This window comes from Corvus cornix, chromosome 11 (assembly GCF_000738735.6).
Source record: "Corvus cornix cornix isolate S_Up_H32 chromosome 11, ASM73873v5, whole genome shotgun sequence".
Classification (NCBI taxonomy): Eukaryota; Metazoa; Chordata; class Aves; order Passeriformes; family Corvidae; genus Corvus; species Corvus cornix.
The window spans coordinates 12458810-12481448 of NC_046341.1; the positions used below are offsets into that span (position 1 = coordinate 12458810).

At 41.0% G+C, this 22639-nt stretch overlaps 1 protein-coding gene across 2 annotated transcripts in view; it reads right to left on the reverse strand.

The window, feature by feature from the left end:
• Nucleotides 1-3064, reverse strand: part of NKD1 (NKD inhibitor of WNT signaling pathway 1) — a 111813-nt gene extending 108749 nt beyond the window's left edge. Inside the window, exons 1-3 of one of the 2 annotated variants that reach the window (XM_039558379.1) lie at nucleotides 2537-3064; nucleotides 2364-2418; nucleotides 1986-2131 (exon numbers count right to left, since the gene is read on the reverse strand). In XM_039558379.1, coding sequence (XP_039414313.1) covers nucleotides 1986-2131; nucleotides 2364-2418; nucleotides 2537-2539 — 204 coding nt within the window. In that variant the 5' untranslated portion in view covers nucleotides 2540-3064. The remainder of the gene's footprint in view (nucleotides 1-1985; nucleotides 2132-2363; nucleotides 2419-2536) is intronic. The other variant, XM_039558378.1, reaches the window with a different exon arrangement.
• Nucleotides 3065-22639: the final 19575 nt, after the last annotated feature.

A 22639-nucleotide genomic window follows, 5' to 3' on the forward strand; every position in this document is an offset into this window, starting at 1 on the left:
AGTTATGGAGTCAATAGCTGTGACTCCGAAATCCTTGTCAAAATGACTGTACATATGGCACATCTGGTTCCAATGTAGGATTAGAAATGCATCCTTCCATATTCCAAAACTTCATATTTTAAAGGAACTTTAATGTAGCTGTCACAGTGTGCCTGCGACAGGATGACAATTAAACTAAATCAATTAGCAGGCCATACATGCATACAGATACTACCAAATATATTAGGCAATAAATGGCAAATATTTTTGAACATTCAGAAACAGCTCTATAAGGATGACAGTAAAAAGCCTCATGGGAACAGTGCTTTTAAACACACTTAAACCTATTTACAGTTTTATAATGTACTAAAACTGTAGACTAATATTTAGTTAATGGCTTGCTAATTGCTGAGACATCATGAGGAGGACTTCCTCTTGAGTAAGAGGGGAGATACTGTTCTACTATCATTCCAGCTGAGCAGACTTCACAAAACTGCCAACTGAAGAGTGTTGTGAATAGAAAGTATCTTTGACAAAAGATATTTTCTCTTTCTTTTCAGAAAGCAAATTACCTTTGTGGAAGAAAATACATTTCACAAACTGAAGTCAGAGTTTTTACCTTTAACTCTTATACATTAAATCTATGTTTAGCTTGGTGAATTGAGCTTCTTTTCTAGAAAATGTACATGTGAAAGGTAGAACATATCTAAAAACCTTGACTTACCAAAATTGGGATAATTAGAAAATAATTAAAAACATGTGTTTTTACTCTTTGCATCTGTATCTTAGTATGTACTATTATTAATGAAAATTTCTTTCTTTGGACTTATTTTTTCCAAGTAAAGCACAATAAATATCACTTCAACCAATCATACCTGCAAGTTGAAGGTGATTATGCTCATCAGTTACAAACACATCAATATCTTACCCCCTTTGTCTTTACTTCTAGCGACTCTCACGCAATTTATTCTCCTCAAAATGCAATACTGGTGGAATCTAAATGTCATCATTAGCTTTTCCCATGCTACATATCTTCTACTCACTTTCACATCCCACCTAAAATGAAGTGTTCTTGACTTGCAAGTTAATTTTTCCTTGAGACACAAGTCCAGGCTTCTGACAATACAACTGGTAGCTAACGAAGTGAAGAGCCTGCAGGATGTTTGGTGGCCCTGGCTCTGCTTGCACTTTCAAAGCCACACTGCTTGCTGGGAAGCACAGATTCCAATCTCCCCATCTCTCAGGTTACCTTTCCAGTGATGAAGCTTTCAGGGCTTGATCCAAAGTCAATGGGAGTCTTTCAGTAAACATCAATAAGCTCTGGATCACACCCTGAAACACTATGAGGACCATATCTAAGTAACGTTAAGTCTGTTTACCTCCCATCATGCCTCTTTGTTTAAAGAGACAACATTAAAAATAAATAAAAGAAAACGGCGACTGAAACATTTCCTCCAGCCCTGCTTTACATGAAGGACTGAAGGAAAGAGAAGGGGGGGAAAGTGACCAGTGAAACAACCAGGACAAGTGACTGGCACAGAAACTCTTGTGGATAAAGTCAGCCTCACGTTATTAGCAAAGAGCAAATAAATAACAATAACTCTTCAGGGACTTCTCCTTGCCTGCCAAAATGTCACAGGCAAACTTGTGTACTAATCAGGGTTCACAAGCTACCGCACACTGGCTGGGTGCTGGGTTTTCCCCAAAGATTGTTTGTTCCTGTTTGTGAAAGGTTTTGCTCTAATCGTACTGCCCAGACACCACCAGTCAGGTTCCCTTACTCCTCTGGCTTTTGTACCCTCACCAAGTTTGCTCTGCAGCTCCTAACTTCATCAAAGGACTGAAGGAAACCACCCACGGGGCAGCGCCTCGGAGCAACATTAGGGCAAAGAAAACCTTCCTTTGCACAACCGCCCCTTGGGAGGGAAAGAGGGATGTAGAAAGAGCTTTTGCTTTTCACTATTTCAAAAGGAAGGGGCGGGGGGGCAGCGAGGAAGCTGACATACCCTGGCGCTGGAGAGCCTGCACACGGCGCGGTGCTGGCAGCCGTGCTGGAGTCCCGAGCTGCTGCCGCCCCCGGAGTATTTCTGCTTCACCAGCCAGTCCTCCAGCCCTCTGCGAGCCAGAGTGGCGTTCACCGCAAAACTATCACCTAGAAAAGAGAAGAAAATGCCGCCGCTGAGCCGCCCGCAGAGCCCGCCCGACCCCCGCAGCCATCCCCGAGCCCAGCCGGGGCTGGGGCTGGAGCCGGGACCGGGAGCGGGGCGGCCGCGCAGAGCGCAAAGCGCGGCGGAAAGTTGAGGGGAGAGGGCAGGGGGCCGGGAGCAGCCAGCCGGACCGGGGAAAGGCGTTCAAAGTTACTAACAGTGAGGAGCCATCCCTACCTTCTGGACTTTCTCTGGGTTTACAAACGGCAGCTAGGCAGATCCGGAGGAAAGTATGTAAGGGAAATAATAAAGGAAAATCGTTAGACACGAGAATAAAATCACAGCAACAAACCGACTAAAATCCGAATAAAGGGAAGGGTCTAAGGAAGTAGCAAGTGAAAGGAACTAACCATGTTTCGAGTGAAGTTTCCCCATCTCTCTGCATTGATCTGCAATTACGATTCATTTGACTGTTTTCAGTAGGGTCAGGTTCGCTTATTGTTATTTTTTATAGATATATAAAATCCCAGCGTGTTTAGAAATCCATGCGCTCCGCTTCTCCCTGCTAATGCACAAGCGAGCTCAAAGCTCAGCTCCTCTCCTGCAGCACGATCCGGCGTCCCCCTCTCCGCTCCAGCCTTCCTCCTCTCTCCTCTCTTTCCCAAAGACAGAGGCGGTTACAAAAGACCTTACTTCACCCACCGGGGAACATGATTGACACCTCATTGAGATTAGACCACTTGCAGGCAGCCTCCGCCTTCCCATTGGGCCGCGGCGGCAGATGAAAGGGGCGAGTGAGCCTTTTGGAGGCTCAAAAAGGAAAAAGAAGGGAAAAAAAAAAAAAAAAAAAAAAAAAAAAAGAAGAAGAAGAAGAAAAAAGAAAAAGGAGCAGCCGGGGCGCGTTTCACTTCCAGCCAGGCACGGGCGGCGGAGCCGGCCCCGCTCCGCGCCCCGCGCAGCCCCGGGGGCGCCGGGCGGACAATGCGCCCGCTGCCCCCCGGCCCGGCCCGGCCCCCGCCCGCCCCAGCGCCGCCCTCCGCAGCCTGCGCGGAGCCCCGCGGGCCGCCGGCGCTGCGGGGCCGCTCTCCCCCCGCGGGGCCGCCGCCCCCGCCTGCGCAGCAGCAGTGTCCCCCCGCGGGGCCGGGTCCCAGCCGCGGCTCCCCGTCCCTCGGGGATGTCGGAGGGTCCGGCACCCCGCACGGCCGGCGGGATGTCCGCACGCTGCCTCCCGGCACCCCTGTACCCGGGTGCGGTGCTGAGCCCCTCCTGTCCCTACTTCGCAGTATCTGGATTGCGGAGGAAGCCAGCATGTGTGGAAAAGCAGTTGTTCTACTGACTTAGTCCTGCAAATCGTTTTTCACGGGCATCCCTTCGCACACAAGTGATCCTAACGAAGTCACTGTAAATGCCAAAATGCAGTTCTCAGGGTCAGGTCCAGAACCCTTTCTCAGTGATTTAAAATGTTGGCAGCAGGAGGACAAAGTCTCTCTCAGCTTTTTTTAATTATTAGTTAAGTAGATGAGATTGACAGAGAATCTCCCCTCCTTCTCCAAATTATGAATGGTATATTTTTTACATATAGCATAAACGAAAAGGAAACTTGCTGTTTCATAAAGATAATTCTCACAGTCATTAAAATTTTTGCTTTCTTCCTCTGGCTGGTCATTATATTTCTGTTTATGAAAATCACATCTCCCTTGAGATCCTTGTAGTTCAACTAGGAGAGATAAAAGGGAGTGTGTAGTAGATTCAGAACAAGAAAAAATGAAGACTTCTGAGAATTTAATTCAAAAAACTACTAGTCAAACTATGTAGGGTTTGACCCAGATGGGCCTGGTCCAAAAACTTCAAGGCCACATCTGTGCTTTCAAATCCATACGTTTCAAGCACAGGGAGGAAGGAGTTAGACTTGGGAGCTCATCTGAAAAAAAGATTCAAAGCATATGTAGTAACACTTCTGCAGGGAATTGGGACTGGGAGAGGAGGGTCAGGCTTGGAGCTCATTTTTAGAAGGAATTCCAAAGCACATGGATGTGGTGAAGGTCTGGTATGAAACAACTGTGCAGCACAGCCAATGCAATGCCATTAAATGGACCATTTCAAACCAAATTGTTCTTTGGATGATTGCAAAGTCATTTCTCACATTATTCCAACTATTTATCTGTCTAGCGGAGAAAGCCCTTGCATTGTGAAATGCAGCCATTGCAACAGCATCAATTGCTTGTCAAATAGCTAATAACATGCATATTCTGTGAATTTCTTTTTTATGTATTTTAATAATTTATTTGGCCCATTTTTTATGTTGTGTATTTAAAGTGACATATTTGTTCCTTTGAAGATTGTCTCTTGTTTTGGGGAGGGTAAAAGAGGGGGAAAAAGTAATTTAGACGAAGCAGGCTCATTGGGGCATGAACCTCCCCTAGAGTGTGAAAACTTGTAAAAATTTTCTGATCCATATTAAGAAATTTTAAATCCTAATATCTCAGGCTGGCATATACTCAAGTACCCTTTAAAACTTCATCAGCAAATATTTTATTTGTAATATCACTTATCTTCACTGTTTATGAGAAATTGAGAACAGCTTAGTGTAAGTGATCCCAAATGGGATGGTTCTATCCATTCATCTTGTGAGATGATGCCTCCATCATTCAGCTCTTGGGAATAAAATGAGGCCTTAGAAATGCCACGAGTTCAGCAGGTCTGAACAAGTGGCCGGGGGAAGAAGCCCTGGCTTTCACAGCAGATTACAGAGGTCCACTTGTGTCGAGGAACTTGCGTTCATAACACAGCCACTCTTGTGCAGAACTGCCTTCACATACACAACATTTGTTAGAGTTTAAAGCAAGCCCTTTCTAATTACAGTCGATGACATACCCTGCAAAACCAAGGTTTTCACAGGAGAGCAAATCTGACAAAAGAATCCCAAATGTCAGTAACTGACTCCATGCACAATGGGATTCATGACTCTACTGCTTGGGCACAGGACTAACACAATTCCAAGCTCGTTATGTTACTCTGGGTATGAATCACAACTGTAGGTAATTCTTCCTCCACCTGCAAGAAAGTAAGTTTTAGCTACTCTCGAAGTGACAAATCTTGCAATTCTTAGCATGGTTTTTCTCAGAAAGTTCCGGTTGATTTCAGGAGGATTTAGCATGGTGTTACAACTAAACAGGAACCTCAAGATTGACTCAGTAGAATTATAATGATCCTCAAACTACAGGGACCTCGAGGCATACAAAGCCTTTTGTTTTTCCATCCATGGGGCCAGAAGTGTGTTAAGTAGTGACGTCTAGTAAAATATCAGAGTAAAGTACACCATTCACAAAACAGTACTAATGATTAAAGGATCTCCAATTCAACCCAGTGACCTCAGTGGAATTCTTAAAGTTAGAAAGCTCTGATGTAGAGTATTATTCATTGCCCTTTCATTAGTGTTGACTACACTGTACTTCTTCAGAAGATGGAAAACCCTTCTGAGCCTTGCTATACGATAAAGCAGTTGATGATAGGAAATGAATCTTAGCCAAGGAACAAGTGAATAAGACCATTCTAGGAATTAATTTTCAATATTCAATAGCATAGAAAAATTAATGACAATAGTTGCAATAGCAAGAGTTACCTGATAGATGAAAGCATCACACTGATTTTCCTGTCTGGGTAGTGGTAAGATACTGCTTTCTTCTACTTTATCTCTTTCCTTTTCTTCCCCTCTCCTGCCATGCTCCCTCCAGCTAGAGATGAAAGTCTGGTATTGGCCTCCCACAGTCTCAGGTGGGTGCTGTTCTCTTCCACCTGGAAGTGGCATGCTGGTCATGCTAGACCAACTCTAGAATAAGTGAAGGTTAACATGTGTTTTTGAAAGAGGAAAAGCCCCATGTAATTCTTTGGAAAAAAAAAAAAGGCCCACAGAAGCAGTAAAGTGCAAACTGTGTAGCTCCTCCTCTGCACTAAACAATCTGAGTCCATACTGAACAGAAGTGTTTTAAGAAAAGGTTGTTCCATTGTGGAGAAAAAACATATGAGTTTTTCATGCTTCTAAAGATGTTTCTGGTGCTCTCAGCAGCATTTCAAGGACAACACTGATCATATCTAAGATCTTAATATTTCCAGGACCCAGTTGATAAAGAATTTTTAATTTCCTCACTCTCAGAATCATAGATGGTCACAAACCACACTCAGCCTCCATTTCAACCATGTTCCAACCAAACCCCTTTTACTCCATCAACAAAGAACTGCCCACAGCAGTGGTACCTCTTCAACAATTGCCTCAGTCACTACCCTGATGATGCTTTTAGGGCCACACACCCTTTTATGAACATTTAAATTTTGGTTTGGTGACCACATGAGTGCTTTGACTGCTCATTCCCAACACATAAATGGGATGCCTGTCACAAGACACTGTTTTAGCTTTTGGGCCTTTGTCCTTGTACCTCTGGTCTTGGCAGTTTTTTCAGCGCTTTTGCCTTAGGCATTTTTGCAATCTGTCGTGTTAGCACCTCCTGGCTTTAGCAACTTTGCAGCCTTAGCTTATTGCCTCAAAGCTTTGGCATGAGTCTGCATGTGGCATCCTTTCAACTCCAAACATACTTGCTTCACAGGTTTTCCTTGGGTTTTTCTTGGATGTCAGCAATTGCCCTGACCCTAGAGGGGGAAGAAAGACTGATCAGCAAGTTCAAACAGTGTCTGTGCAGCAGAAAGATGCCTATCACAAATGAGCACATTCACTACATCACTTGCCAGATTTTGCACATGCTCAGGTACCATGAGAATTTTTTCCAGGCCTTCTTCAGGGTTATTCCTAGGAATCTTCTGAGAGCCTGTGATGATTGGCTGGAGAAAACCCTGGTGAACTTCAAAGTCCCAGACTGTTAAACCACTGTGTCTCCATACTCCAGTGGACATAGTTTCCACGATTAAAGTATTTTCTCTTTCACCTCTCTTTAAAGCCAAGAAAACCCATCAGGCAGAGATAAACGTTGAGTTTAAGGGCTGGTAGTTCAGGGTGACAAGTGCTGATCCAGTACATGAGCTGTTTTCCACAACAAACACCAGGAGACAGCCAGTTGTCCTTTGTACTGCCCCCACTAAAATACTCCTTTTCAGGTAGTATCACATCTTCTTTTCATGGGATTCAGGAAAATGAGTCTTAGAAGTCTTAAAATAGAAGAATCCATGATGAGGAGGATAAAGATTCATGCCAGGTTATTGTTTGTTTTCTCCATCTATTACTCTGAAAGTCCACATCAGCAACTGCCTTCAGTGAAGGCCTGAGTTTAGAAATGCTTGCTTTTTGTGAATTCCTAATTGTCACCTGTTATGTCCTGCAACTTCTCTCTCAAAGATCTTTGCATAGCTAACTCAGTAATCCAGATTTCAGCTCACCAGAAAAGTGGAAAGGTGAAAAAAAACAGTTGATGCTGCCTAAAACTAGTGAGACTCCTGCTACCATGTATCTCTCTGAAGCTGAAGAACCTGGGCCAGGGCTTTCCCAGCAATTTAGAGGCAGTTGGCTTTTTCAGTACATTTTACTGGGTTTTGGATCTAGAATCTGTTTGCTTGGAATCTGACTGCAGATTGACCAGAATAAATTCAAAGATCATACAAAATTAGCAGGATTTTTTCTGTCATAGTTTCCCCAAGGAAAACACTGTTCCTATCCAAATAAAATGAACTTGCAGTTTATTTACTAATCCAAAACTATGGATGTCCTTCATAAAAGGGAATCCTTAAGAAATTTAAAAGTGTGATTTTTCTGAGTTTTCTTTTTCCAGTGGATATTTTGCTGAGATGAAATTTGCTAACAACTGTAACAATATGCAGGGAAAGAGGAAAAATAACTTTTTTCAACATCATATATGGTGTGCTGCACATAAAAAGAAAAGAAGCAAAGTAAAAAGTACTGCCATGACTTCAATAATCAGAACCTTTCCTTTAGCATCTAAGAAATGACAAGTAAGAAAGTTTCAATATAGGAGAGGATTTTTATTTGCATTTCTTAACAATAAGGGTGGTTTATACTCCACCTGGTGTCTTTTCTCACATCATCTTTTATGGGCTTCTCTCAGTGACAAGTACCTTTGTACAAAGGTTTCCTCCCCCCTTCTCCCCCTTCTCTGGTTCTAACTCTTTAGCAGGCTTCAGCATACAAACACAATGGGAGCATTGAAAGGAAGACAGTGGGACACCTCCTTTGATCTTGTGTTCTAATAACTTGTGTATGTTTGTGTCCAAAAACAATGTTCCAAGGCTGTGAGGACTGCTGCTGCCGAAAAGAATACTCATCACAGGGGCGGTGGAATAGTTAAACTGTATTCAGGAGAGTAAAGTAGTGGCCAATAATGTAAACAGCAGACTGTAAACTCTACTAAAATGCTTTGATGACTGAAGAGAGCCCCACTCCACAGCTGACAACACAGACATCACAGGTCTGTTCAAAGCATGGCACTGAGGGTCACCATTAAATCATACAATTCCCTATTACTTTTCATATCCATTCTAGAGGATACTCACTGCACATGGACAAAAGAAACATGTCTTGCATTAAAGCAAATGGCTACTGTCAGATGAGCCAGCTGAGCTCCTCCACTCCTCCGCTACTTGCTCAATGTTGTTGGGTTTTTTAAACTACAAGAAGCTGGATTCCTGTTATCATTTTTCATTTTTGTAACTCACTGGTGCTTTTCTTTCTGAAAAAGGTAAAACTATTGCTGGAAAAACAATTGGCATGGAAACAAAGCAAGACCAGTCAAACCTTACACACAGAGCACACTGCTTGTGTAAAAATCACTTCTGACAAAGTGGCAACGCACAGCAAGGGGTGGAAGAAGGAGAAAGTTGCTTGATCTCTGTCTTACTATTTACAACTATGATGTGGTAAAGTCTTATGCTGTCACATGTTGACAAATCTGTGAACTTTGGAAAGAAAACGTAAGAATCAGGATCTGCACGTATATTTTGTATTTAGGTTCCATCTCTGGAGTATTTTCAGCATATTTGAAACTACAGAGTTTGACAGTCACCCAGGCCTGATTTCCAATATGATAGCATTTGCAAAACTCTCATGAAATGTGAAAGGCTTGAATTCAATGTGTGGTGGTTCAGCACAGCACTTCCGTGTTAGCTTTGCTGGTTTTTGTTGGTTTTTTTTTTTTTTTTTTTTTAAATAAGCATAAATTTCATTGAAGTTCTGTTGCTATAGTAAACAGGGTTGGTGCTGTGCTTACAAATAAGTAAGTGCAAGAAGTGTTAACTTAATAGATATCTGAAAACGAAAAAAAATGTTAGCAAAACTATCTTTTGAGCTCTGTATGAATTATAACAATTCCAAAGTGTTTTGGCAAACACTCATAACCATATCTGAGAAAGAAAACTTTACTCTAAAAACTATGCGTGGACCACCATGTCACTGTACAAATCTGGCTCCAGTAACTTACCACAAGAATTTTGTCTTTCTAAAATAAACTTGGCTATAAAAGAATGCCTTCTTTTGAACATTAAGATACAGCAGAATAAACAATCAGGTTTATCTCCAAGTTGTTTATACATTGAGTCATTGGTTACTACTGATTTTCCCCACAGGTACCCTGTGCACACCAAGGAGTGGCATTGATACAAAGCCTGTGATGCAGCAGGAATACAGGGACTGACACAGGTGAGGAGCAGAGGCACAGAAACAGCCCTTCTCCATTTCCCTGTGTGTGTTTCTGCTCTGCAGGACCGAGCAGAGCCCGGCTGCCTGTAGCCCACAGACAGTCTTGGGGATGCATTACACAAGACTACACCAGAAAAGATCCAAACTATTAACTGTTGAGCATGGTCCTGGCTCAGTACTCAGCAGCTGTGCAGCTCACCAAGGCTTTGAATCAGCAATAGGCTCATTTCAGGCGCAGACCCAGGGAGATGCAGGCATACAGCAGGAGCAGAGAGCGTGTCAGCACTGCACAGCACGGCACACACACACTGCAGGTGACAAGACATGGACAGAGCCCCGTGTGCAAGGAATTCCTTGCAAGGAAAACAGGAATCACTAATGCAGTTCAACTATATTGAGGCCACGAGCACAGGACAAACAGCTTGATCTAAATTGTACTTGCTGTTAACTTATATTCTCTAAACTTTGCTGTGGAAAACAGCTTTGTTTTCAAAATTTACGTAGATTTTTCTTACAAGGGGCATCCAATGGAACCACAACACTGACTCACACAGATAAGACACTATCTTAAATGAGCTTAAAAGTGAAGTCTTTTTCACTTCTACATGGAAACTTCTGAAGGACTGGCAGATGGATAGATATGAAATGACCAAGTAAACTCTGAACATTTTATTTATACTTCTCTGCTTTTATTTTACCATTAACTATGAGTGTTACAAGACTTCGCATCTACCAAGCACAATGCACATTGATTTAATTTGTGTGCTAGATACATGGCCTCTTCACTGTACCTCTGCAACATTTTCATATGGCATTAATGACATAATTATTGCATTCAGCTAAGCTGCATTAGTTTGAATGAAGATAACCCATGGAGATCCACTTTGCTGCTCTGTTCCACTTTCTGTGTCCTTTTGCATTGTGCAGTTTCAAATACATGACAGAAGCTACAGGAATTCCACGATTTGCATAAAACTAACAAGCCCTCAATTCTTCTCCTGGCATTCATAATTTTGCCATGGTGGTTTTGAACCAGTGCCAGACCACGTCTAACCAAGGCAGCATTTCGGCCAGCGTCCTGCAAAGGCAGGGTGCATCATAGCAGGCTTTCCCTTTTGCCTCTGTTCTGGCAGCCAAAGGGCAGACAAGTGAAAGAACTCAGGCACATGAACCACACACCTTGTACTTCCTCACAGCATTACCTACTGCCTTCCCTTGTAGAAGGCTCTTGCAGTGTCTTAAGAGAATCTTTCCCTATAAGACTCCTTCAGTATTATGAGGCAGATATAGGACTGTGGCTGGATCATTGCTGCTAATACCACCTTCACACAATAAGAGAACAGTGTCTTATTTATTCATCCAAATTTAGATTTTAAAAAATACAAATTCCTGAAAATACACTAGGTGGAATTTATCTTCCTTTACGGTCAATGGAGAGAAATGGGTGATTCATGTGACCTATTTTATATGTCTCTATGAAGTTGAAATGAATCATCTTCTAAAAGTACCTATTAGGACATGATTTGTCTCATCTTAATATAGACATTTGAAATAGGTCAGATGAACGGGTTATTCCCCTCCCTTGGCTATAAGGGGAGACCAGGTGACCAGATCAAGTGACAATATTGTAGACAGCCAAAGCTGGGTGAGATACATTCCACTTTGTGCATATGGAGCAAGACTTAAAGTTCTTCTTGCCCCTGGTCTCAAAGGGAGAGGTGACTTTTCTTTTTTTAAACACAAAAAGAATACTCCTGCATGCTATGCACTGTAAAACATTCAGGAGATCAGAGAGAAGAAAATGCTACTAAGCTGGACAAGGCTCGAGTGGGATGTACAAAAGTGTGAAAGATCACACCTCTGTCACCGTACAGAAGACAGTCAATGTGTGAATTACAGTGTGCTAAGCCAATTCTTGTATGTGTAGTTGTGGCTCTGTGGAATGTTTCGAGGTGTGTTTTCTGTTTCTGCAAGGAGTTAGAATGTCACCAGAAAAAGTTTCTAACTGCTCTGGTCTTAGGGTCTGCTCTAATCAGCCCTCTTGTGCAGACAGATCCTGTCCAGAAAGACACCGTGACCAGATCAGCCATTCCCATCAACCTCAAGCAGACAAAACAGATGCAAGAACAGCTATGCAATCTCTACTGCTCTGGTACTCCCAACCAGCTAAACAGTGGGAGTACCATAGCTTACACAGGCTCCAGGAAAGCTAGGGCAAACCAACATAAGGGAAATTCACTGACAATCTCTAAATACAGAGAAGTCATTTCAGACTCAAGAATTCCCTGAATAACTGAGAGATGATTGAGTGGAAGTATCATGATATGTTAACCCTATTATATTCTTCCCCAGGCATCTGCTTTTTTTCACTGTTAGAGACCAGTGCCCTGTTCAGCAATTCTTGATCTACCTACCACAGAAAAATAAAGTGGATCATGAGTGTTTCAGACCAACTGAAGAAGTTCATTAGTATAGTCCCCATGGAAGAGAGGAAGAAAATTCTTGCACCGAGTTCAACTAAGCCACTGAGCTGGTCTGGAGGCTCCATACTGATTTCAAGAGACCCATGAGGTACTATTCATTCTCTTTATGTCTGAGTAGCTGTACAATAATATCCACATTATTAAAATAAAATCTTGTTTCATAAGACAGTTTCCTCATATGTTCTGAGTATTTCCTACTGAGAGTGGGAAGGCATTAATAAAACTGGATTTAAAATTCTACAAATCAGCATAAATCTCTATGGAGAAAGAATATACTTCAGCTCTTCCCCGCTGTTGGATTATTGTTGAATACCCTATGGTTCTCCACAAATTCTTTTCTGTAGCACAGACCAATGAGACGGATAATGGAACTTTTGTTTATAAATTCTATATTCTCTTTACTATAATGTCTCATATTTTAATAGCTCATCTTTCACACAATGGAATCGTACTCAGAATTATGGCACCCTGGCAAATAGTTAAGGAGTTTAAATGTATCAGTCTTAAATCAGGCCAAAGAGGACTAACAACCTAGAAGCTGACATAGCCTCCCCCTGGTCATGAATGAAGAGGTTTAACAGTACTTGGCTGCTGTATTGCTTCCTTGGGTACAGCACTGGTGCCACCTCCAGCTGATTACAAGGGTCCGAGCCCAGCAGTTCAGCCAGGGTTCAGCCACCTCCCTGTGCCTTCATCCAGACCATCCTCCATCCGTCTGTCAGCAAGGATGTTACTATGTTAGACAGTGTCAAAGTTTTATTGAAGTCAAGATGAACAATATCCTCTGCAACACCCACCTTTCTTATAGAAGGCCGCCAGGGATTATTTTCCCATTTCATAATCAATGCTGAGCACTCCCAGTCACCTTCTGTCCCAAGCATGCTTGGAAATGGTTATGGGAACATTTGTTCCATTGCCTTCCCTGGGATTGGCATGAAGCTGACTGGTCTGTAGCTCTCAGATCCTCCTTTTAATCCTCCTTGAAGGTATGTGTCACACTTGCTTTATTTCAGTCCTCAGAAGCCTCCCCCAACAGCAGTGACCTTTCAGTGATAGTTGAGAGTGGCCTCACAGAGATATCAGCCAGCTCCCTCGTGAGTGCATCCCATCAGTTCCCATGGACTTGTGTACTTCCAGCTTCTTTAAACACCCCCTAACCTGACATTTTTTCACTGGGGGTGAGTCTTTATTACCTCAGACTTTCTCATTGGGCTCAAGAACCCGGGACTACTGGAGGCTGGTTTTACCAGGAGAGAGTGATCTGAAGAGTTCAGTGAGCACCTTGGCCTTCTCTGTGTCCTTTGTCACCGGGCCCACCACCTCATTCAGCAGCAGACACACATTTTACAGGCTGATACACTTGCAGAAGCCCTTTTTGTTGCCCTTCCCATTCCTTGCCTAATTAAACACCAGCTGGGCTCTGGCTTTTCCAGCCCCAACCACCCATTTGTGTGGGTTGCTGGAGTCTACAGTGTGGAACACACCTGAAGTTTGTGTCTAGAGTCAATCACAAATTCAATGTACCAACCTCAGAAGTAAACGTGGAATGGCCTTTTGTGTACAAACTGGCAGGAGACTGATTTTGCAAGGACCACAAACTATCCCAGCCATCCATAATTTTCACTTTAGTAATTAAAAGAATCCAGATGTGATTCCCTGCATTCATTTAAAGAAAATTAAACAAAAGTAAATATTACAACCAAATATAAGAGTTTCAAACTGCTACAATGGTCCAAGCTTTTGTCAAGCTTACAGCTGGGATCAGAGCTGTGCAGAAAGTAGGTTTTCTGCTATGTAGGAAATCACACAATTTCTTTTTTAATTCTAAATGAGGAAAAAGCTCTTCACTTATTTTCATAAACTTTTTAAAGTTCTTTTTGGGCTTAAACTGATGTTTCTTATTTTTAGGCTTTTCCTGTTACAAAAGAGTTTGTCTTCTAAATTTTAAACAATAGGCTCAAAAGCTACATTACAAGGTCAAAATGTTCTATTCCAAAAATATAAAGAATTTCTGTTTCAAGCCTATTCAAATATTCTGCTCCAATATTTTAATACAGAGAGCATTGTCAAAAGTGAAACATTTATATGGATTTCCATTTTGCAATGAAGAGCTGTTCCACAATAAATTTTCTGACCAGTTCCAATTTGAAATGTGAGAGAATACAGGGATTATGTTTAAAAGTTGTTTTATATCTTCAATGGTATTACTTATCCCTTTCATCTCCTAAGGTCAAGGATGACTCAGAAAATCATGACTGAAAGTTCAGGTCCTAGATATAGCAAATATAGTAATTATATTTATTATTTTATATTATTTTAAAGATTTAAGATATCATCTGTAAAAAGATAGTTTCCAATTCTGATTAATCTGACTCTTTATTTACCCAGGTTCGTCTTGCCAGGGATTTTTGTGAGGAAGGTACACTTTCATTGCAGAAGCATTTCAGTCTCTATTTCAGTTTTACTATAAAGGAAGAACATTTATTTCTGTCCATTTCCTTTACACCCATACTGCAGGGTGCCACGGATTATGCTAAACATTTTGGCCAGTTAAAGCCAGTTAGCTTTATGTTATGTATTTTTATACTGAAGGTTTTACATTTCCTTTGTTAGGACAGCAGGGCTTTTTCACCACATGAGATGCAAAAATTAATAATACTTTGTTTTGCTAATACTGAGTTAACAGTCACAACGTACAGCATCCAGACTAACCCTGAACAAGAGCTTTGTGCCCATCAGATATTCCAAACAGTACAGACATAATCCTATTAAAAAGATAAAATAATATAAGAGAAAACAAAGCAAAAGGAATCTTAAGTATGCATATTCCTCTTTAGGCTTCACAACTGAGCAGTCTCTCTGAAGCCATTACATTTCATTACAGTGGAGCTTTCTGGTCCAACCCTGTGCATAGAAAAGGTGGCTGCATATCCTTGAGTTCTTTCCAGCCTGCATTCGGCACAGATTTTGAGTATAGGATGAGCATCTGACCTTTAAAAAAATCTTAAATTCAGAATATATAAAACAGGCTGCTTAGCCATTCTTCTTATTTCTAAAGGAGATTAAATGCAGTTGAAGAAACTACACTGCATTCAGAAACTGGACCCTTTGGAAGAAAGGGTGACATTTTCTCAAAAAGAAAAAGTCCACAGACTAGGACTTTTCAACTGTTTCAGTATAAAAGAGCCAAATATAAAGAGCAGGAAACCATTCTGTACTTTCAGAATAATGTGAAAAAGACAACCCAAGAGAGCTTTAATACCTGAAATGCTCTTAAATCCTAAAGAAAGACTTTTTGTAATACTATATCAAAAGGGGAAAGAGAAATAGCCCAACACAGTGCTTTCCTTTTTTCAGTGTGATATGGATGTGGAAAGTATGTTAATTCCCGTATTCTCAAAGGAAAACAAATAGCATAAACAGACAGACAGGAGAGGAAGAGAGCAGTATGTTTAAAATAATAGAGAAACCCACCACTCATTTAAGCTGTTAGCTCTGGGAAGGCTCAGACTGTGTGTCCAATCACAGGACCTACAGTTTATGCCAAGGCTTGTTTCAGATGCATTCTGCACCAACTCCACCAAATGCAAACACAATTAGAGCATTCAGCATCAGACAGTAGGAGATCCCCTTTGATGTTGGGATAAAATGAGGATATGCATGGTTTTGTCCAAAATGACAACCATCCCAGGTTTACTAATGGGTATCTAATAGAAAAAGAGAACTTTATGATGCTCATTAATTACCAAACTGTCATGTGCTTCTGGCAGAAAGAAAGTAATCCTCTTCTCCAGATTAGACAGCCACCACAAAGGACTTCAAAGAACTTTCAGTCCCCTCCCCTGAGAGCTGCCTTGCATAAACCTCACAGCACTAACCGTGCAAATTAAAAGAAGGGAGCAGTTGACAAACCCTTCCTGATACATGCGCAGTCTATTGCTGTTGGCAGCTCAGACACGAGCCCTTATTCTGCTGGCAGATGTGCACATTCTCTATACATAAAACGTGCTCTAAAATTCACATAAAACTTTACAAATTATCAGTAAACAATGCTTTCCATTCTTGCTTTCAAACCCGGAGATATTTGTGCTGAAGATCCTTTGGTGGCAATAAAAATTCTTTTTTAAGAACATGAAAATGTAGAAGATAGAGAGCTGAAAGTCTAGTTCTCAGAAATTTTCCTCAGATGCTTTTCTTAATAAGGAGCAGCTAAAATATGCCTTTTTCTGGCAATTCGCCACAATGGGTATAAAGGGCTACAGAAATCATCCAATATGAGAATGGATGTGTTAGGGAGCATGAAGCACTTACAGTGATTCCCCTAGTTTAAATGGTCAGACATTTATGGAGTTGGAGATTTTGCCTTCAGCGCAAATTCCTTCCCTTGCTATTACATTCTATAAACTCTTTATATGTAACTTTTTTTTCCCCAGGGACTGAACTACAGACTTCAAAGTAGGCAATATGTTTCACATATTTATGATTGTCACCCAAATGCATGTATTTATGGTTGTTTTCACAAAGGTCTGAAATAGTGATAAAGTCTGAACTGTCTCTCAGGACGAGCGAGGGGACAGGTACTTGTGATGTTTAGATGACATGTGAATTCTAGATGACAGGATTATGTTCCTCAACACATTTGCCTTGTGTTTTCCTTATTTACTCATGTAGATTCAAATCACTTTACTGATAAGGGGAAAGACAATGAGCCCCATTATGATTTGGAATCGGAATATCCTTATTCAAAGCATCCCAAGCAGCATTTGGTTAAAGCTGTGAGCTTTGGTCTTACTGGACAGATCAACTATTTAATAGATGCCCCACCAATTTCAATTTAAAAATTAATTTAAATTTGAATTTAAATAAGGTCTTTCTTCAACCAACTTGACAGATATTTTAGAACAATGATTGCCAGAAGCATACCGCTATCCAACATAGAACTGGCTTTATGTTTACCAAGAAGGAGGGAAAGAGCCCAGGGGAAGTAGTGCTGAGTGACAAATAGTACTAAAATAAATAATCATAGGGACCATCAAAAACTGTTCCTTTGTTCATACCACTTTTCAGACAGCACTTCTTTGGTACATCCTGGTGAACGGGTTCCAAACCCTAAACACTTTGAAAGATTTCCTCCTTCCCAAGTAACATGTATGCTACTTCTCAGTTTGATTTTTAAATAGCAACGATACATCTGGGAGAATATAGTTTTAATTTTCCTTTTTTTTTTTTAATGAGTGATTTAAATCCTTGAAAACTCCAGGGTTGCCTCATGTATGCTGAACACATGACCAACCTGGGTGACAGCTACATATGTAAAATACTAAATGAGACTGGCTGAAATTTGTTATTCAACCTTTTTAGTGAAAAAAAAATCATCTTTTGGGGGGTAAACTCCCAAACATTTCAATCTAAATAAAATTTTAATAGTAGAGGAATGTCAAGAACTTATAAAATGTGAGCACAAAACTGGAGAAAATGGAGTTTTGTATGAGAATTCTTTCTCTTTTCAGCTTCCATTGATTGTATTTGAGGATCAAAAGTCCATTTTCTGATTGTCTCCACAGTGAAACCCTTCATTGCCACTTTTACTCACTAAACATGTTCCTTTCTAGAGTATTCTTTCTCTATATTAATAACTACTAAGGGTCCCAAAATTTCTGAATTACCACAGGCAGAACCTTGACTTTCCTATCAGCTCTCCAGAAAGAGACCCAGTTAGGCATGACAAAATAAAAATTTAGTATTTGAATGTGAGACAGTCTGTATTTGGTCAGATACAGAGAAGCTGCCTGATAGGTACCAGCTCCAGCTCTAGACCATGGGAATAAGCAAGTGCCCTACACTGGGGGAAAGACAAGCACTGCTCACACTGAGAAGTCAAATGAAATATGATTACAACAACTATATACTGTGCTATAGAAACTTTCCTGATTGTATTTCTATGGATTCTTTCCTTCCCAGCAGGAACTTTAAAAATACTTCTTAAAATGCAGCTATGTGCTCTTGATTCCACTACTTCTATCTGTTGTTTTCTCTGGTGTGAAATCATCACAAATTATTTTAAAGTATTAATAAAGACAGACCAAGCATTTGATTAGTTTGCCAGTTAGCTAAAGATGAGCTGTAGGCTGAATAGCCACAGGATTTTCTTTTCTACCCCTTTTTAGAGGTTATCCACTACAGCTGAAAATCCAGTGCCCATCCTCACTTTGTACTTGCAATTCAGCTGATGCAAAAAAGCAGGACATAATCTTTGACACAACATCCTCTGTTGAGAAAATCCTCCTCCACCTTCTTCCCCAAAGACAGCCAAGAAACTGTTGTTTCTTCATCACAAATCCAAAACACAGCCCTGTGAAGAAAATTAACTCTACCCCAGCTGAAACCAGCACAGAAACAAAGAGTCAGGAATGAGGCACTCCCAGCTCAGTGTCACGGGTGTGCATTTCTGAGGCAAGTTCTCTCCTGGTAGAACAAAAGTGATACATTCATACTTCTTCCACCTCCCTGCATTCATCTATGATTTTTGTCACAATAAGAACAAAATCACAGTTGATTCCTGAATGGATATGCTTCTGGGGACACACCAGCTTCCAGGATATGCCCACAAAGAGGTGACTCCATTTGTTGTCTGTTTTCTCTAGTGAACATCAGTGGAGAACTCTTGTTCTGAAATTCTCTGGTTGACATGAGACAAACAAGTCATTGTCCGGGATATGAGAAAATTTCCATTAGTTTTCCTTTGTTTAAGTGACAGTTGAAAGAAAAGAAGTCCTGGGAAAATTTTGGAATAAGATGGTCCTTGCAGGCAGAAGTTGAATTGGTTTCAATTAAAAATGCAACCACAGAGGAGTTTGTACTGAATTTTTGTGCTGCATTTTCAAACATGGGAAAGAAGCAGTGGAAGAACAAATGAAGGCAGCAAAAAAAACCCAAGGCAAACAAGAAATGTGATCTGAGAAGAGATAAGACAAAGAGTTTTAGGGTAGAGGGCTGGATGGACAAAGGCCTGGATCTGTGAGTCCTGTTATTAATCCCAGCTATGCTCAGGGAAACAGGACTTGGCGCATATTCTTTGTGACTAAACAGATTTGACCCAGAGAAACAATTCACTCCATAGTCAACTTCTCCTCCTAACAGAAACAAGCTAAAATTGGTGAGCCCCTTAGGTCAAAAAGAGATTAGTGGTGTTAGCAATGAGATCTGAAGCATAAGCACAGAAATTTCAAGTTGCTGCTCCTGCTCGGCCAAAGTGCAAGCTCTGGCATTTTTTCAATTCAGTGTCAAACTCAAATGGCTCACAAGGTGGTCAGAAAGGCAAGGAGGGCTTTAGCAGTCACCTAGTTTGATCTAGCACCAAGTATGTTCCGAAATTTTTTCCCCTCCAAAAAGCAGAATCATTCCAATCCAGGACTAGCCCTTGATCTGCTGGAACCAGCCAGCACAGGGCATAACTGGCCACAGCATGACTAAGATGTACAAGTCAGGAGGGAAGAAATAGACCCCACTTGAACTGGCAAAGGACATGAGGAAACTTGTATTTTTGGCATATTCAAATACTCATAAGGTCTTCCAGGATAAACAGGCAATGAACCAGTTTATACACACTCAGATGCATCCGGACTTGCAGACCAGGAGCAGGGGAGAAAAGAAGCGACAGTCATTCCAGGAGGCTGTGGATTTGCTGATAGAACTTGACCCTTTCCCTTTTCCTCTCAGCAGTGCACTTCACAGGAAGGCAACTGGAGCTGAAAAAGATGCCAGCTGATTGCTGTGAGCTGAGACAGCACTACTGGGAGCCTGATCCTGGGAAAGCAGAAGTCTGAGGTATTTTGAGATGTTTCTGTGCAATTTGCTACAGCAATCAATTCAGTTGGTAGAAAAAGAGTAAATGGGAACAACTGAAGCATTAAATGAAGTCATTAAACCTGCCAGCATGAAAAACTTTCCCCTAAAAAGAACTGGCCAAGTTCCCAAATGATCATAGATACACAGACGTTTGAAGAGTGTAGGAAGTTCATTTGTGAGTTGCCAGAAGGTAAAAACTTTAGCATAGGTTGGATGAGAAAGAGGAACACTTACAGTGGTCAGCAAACTGTGATTGGGCCGTTTTACAAGTTCATTCTTCCCTTCCATACGCAAATGTATGCAAATGCACACACAAGGGCTGCTCCTTTTCTAATCTGCCCATGAGTTAAATTTTACAGAGTGAGCCCAGAGTCCAGTGATGAAGGGTGAGCCTGTAACAGAACTACGAGTGGTGCTTTGCAACAGGTAATGTTTATGTTCCATAGTACTGTACCTCCTGGCAAAAGATTTTATTTCAGTAGGACATTTCTAGTTGAATTTTCAGGAAAACAAATTTATGATCTGGGAAAACCATGTATTGCTGCCATAGCTTTATAGATTTAAACCCAAAGAGGCTTACACATAGGGAAGGTAGTAATGCTTTGTCCATTATTACTGTACTGAAAAATTAGCAAATGGTATCCCAACCAGAGCAACTACCAGTTAAAGACATCCAAACAAAACTACATAGGACATAAAACAGATGGCTCCTTGTGCCTCTGTTAACTCCTGTTAATATACCTGAAAGAACTGGGTAATCAAAAGCATGAGTACACCCAGAATTTATACAACTGACAAAGTTCCCACTTCATTGACTGGAACAATGGATTTGTTCTCTCAATAATAGACAGGGTGCTGAAATACTTACTTAAGAGGGATGCTGTATTGGAACAGAATGCCACAGTGAAATCAGCTGGTAAATGAAGCACTCCACTCCAGTATGCAGCTCAGCTTCAGATAATCATGCTTAATGCTTTTTCCATCACAGGAGGAAATCCTGGTATTTCATATTGAAATAAAGATGCAGGATATGGAACAATGTACAAGTTACTACTGGGCCTTTTAGGAGACAGAAGTACTCTGGCTGAAGCCGTTGCTGTTATGAGTCTCTAAGATGCAAGCTGACACACACATCCATGTTGTGTCTTAGTTTAGACAACCCTGATCATGAGATTTTCTAAATGACCAACAATTAATATTTCATGCAATCTTTTTTTTGAAGCTGTTTGTTCATTCTATTATGTGATTACTAAGCAAAGATAGACCTGCAGCAAATACAAGGTAAGGTGTCCTTTCACAAAGGAGAATAGATTTCAGTTCTGAACCTCTACAAACAAATGTAGAGTGGAAATGTGCCTGATTTGCTAGTCCCAGATCTAGAACAAACATTTCTAGGACGCTTGAACAGTTTTGTATCTTTAAGACAAGCATTCGCACAGCTCAGACATTAAAAAGTTGCTACAAAACAGTGCTTCTATCAAGGGGTTAACACCTCACAATATCTGCTTTACAGTCAAGTAACCTCCATTTCCTTCTAATTTTCAAAGCCTGTGCAAAATTTTTAGCCATATGAAATGACAACAGTGATTCAGAGATACAATTCTTTAGGTCCTGTTTTCATCACAGGAAAAAAACCCTCATGCTAAGCCTAATTAAAACCTGACACACCCTTTTAACACACCTCACAGTACAGAGGCGAAGTTCACTTTCCTGCCACAAGGCCAACTTACCCTGCCTGCATTTACCATATTCCTCAAAAACATCTATGAATCTCAAAGAATAGCTTATAATTATTCCAAATAGCTTCAGTTAACAAAATATAGAGCATGAGCTCATCTTTTCATAGAGCATGATGAGAAGAAAAGGAAAACCACTTGGAGGTAAATGGTAAAAAAACAATCACCTGTACTAAAGAACTGCTGTAAGATAATCTCAGTTGATTGTGCCACAGTCTTACTCAGAAGGTCTAAACAAATGCTGAAGTTATGTGGAAGAGATTGTTAGAGTTGCCTAAGCTAGTTAAAAGCCTAGAATGTGTTAAGGTGAAGGTTCAGGTACAACATGCATGGGATGAAGCAATGACCAGATTCACTGCAGTAATGCCAATTGGAATCCAGGTATTTATCATGAGGGTCATGTGCTAAAGTAGGGCTATTGAACAAATGGAAAATATTAGCTCATGATCAGATAGCAGATGCTTCTCATAACAGAAAGAGTTCTATGGTTTAAAAGACTCCTCATGCAGGTCACTAAATGGGTGATTGGAAATAAGTTAGTCCTGCTTACCTGAGGTGTTAACCATATAAATTCTTTGATAAAATCACAAAAGACCCAGTTATCATTGCTCGACACTTACCAAGCTTGAAAGCAATGCAGCAAGTATGCAAAATGCTCATACCTACAAAGTACTCCAGATGAGTCTCTATGTACCCAGCCAATGACAACCCATCACTGTGGGGGCATAATAACTGATGTTGAGAGGATGATCAGAGCAAATAAACTTCTTGCCAGATTATATTTGATAACAT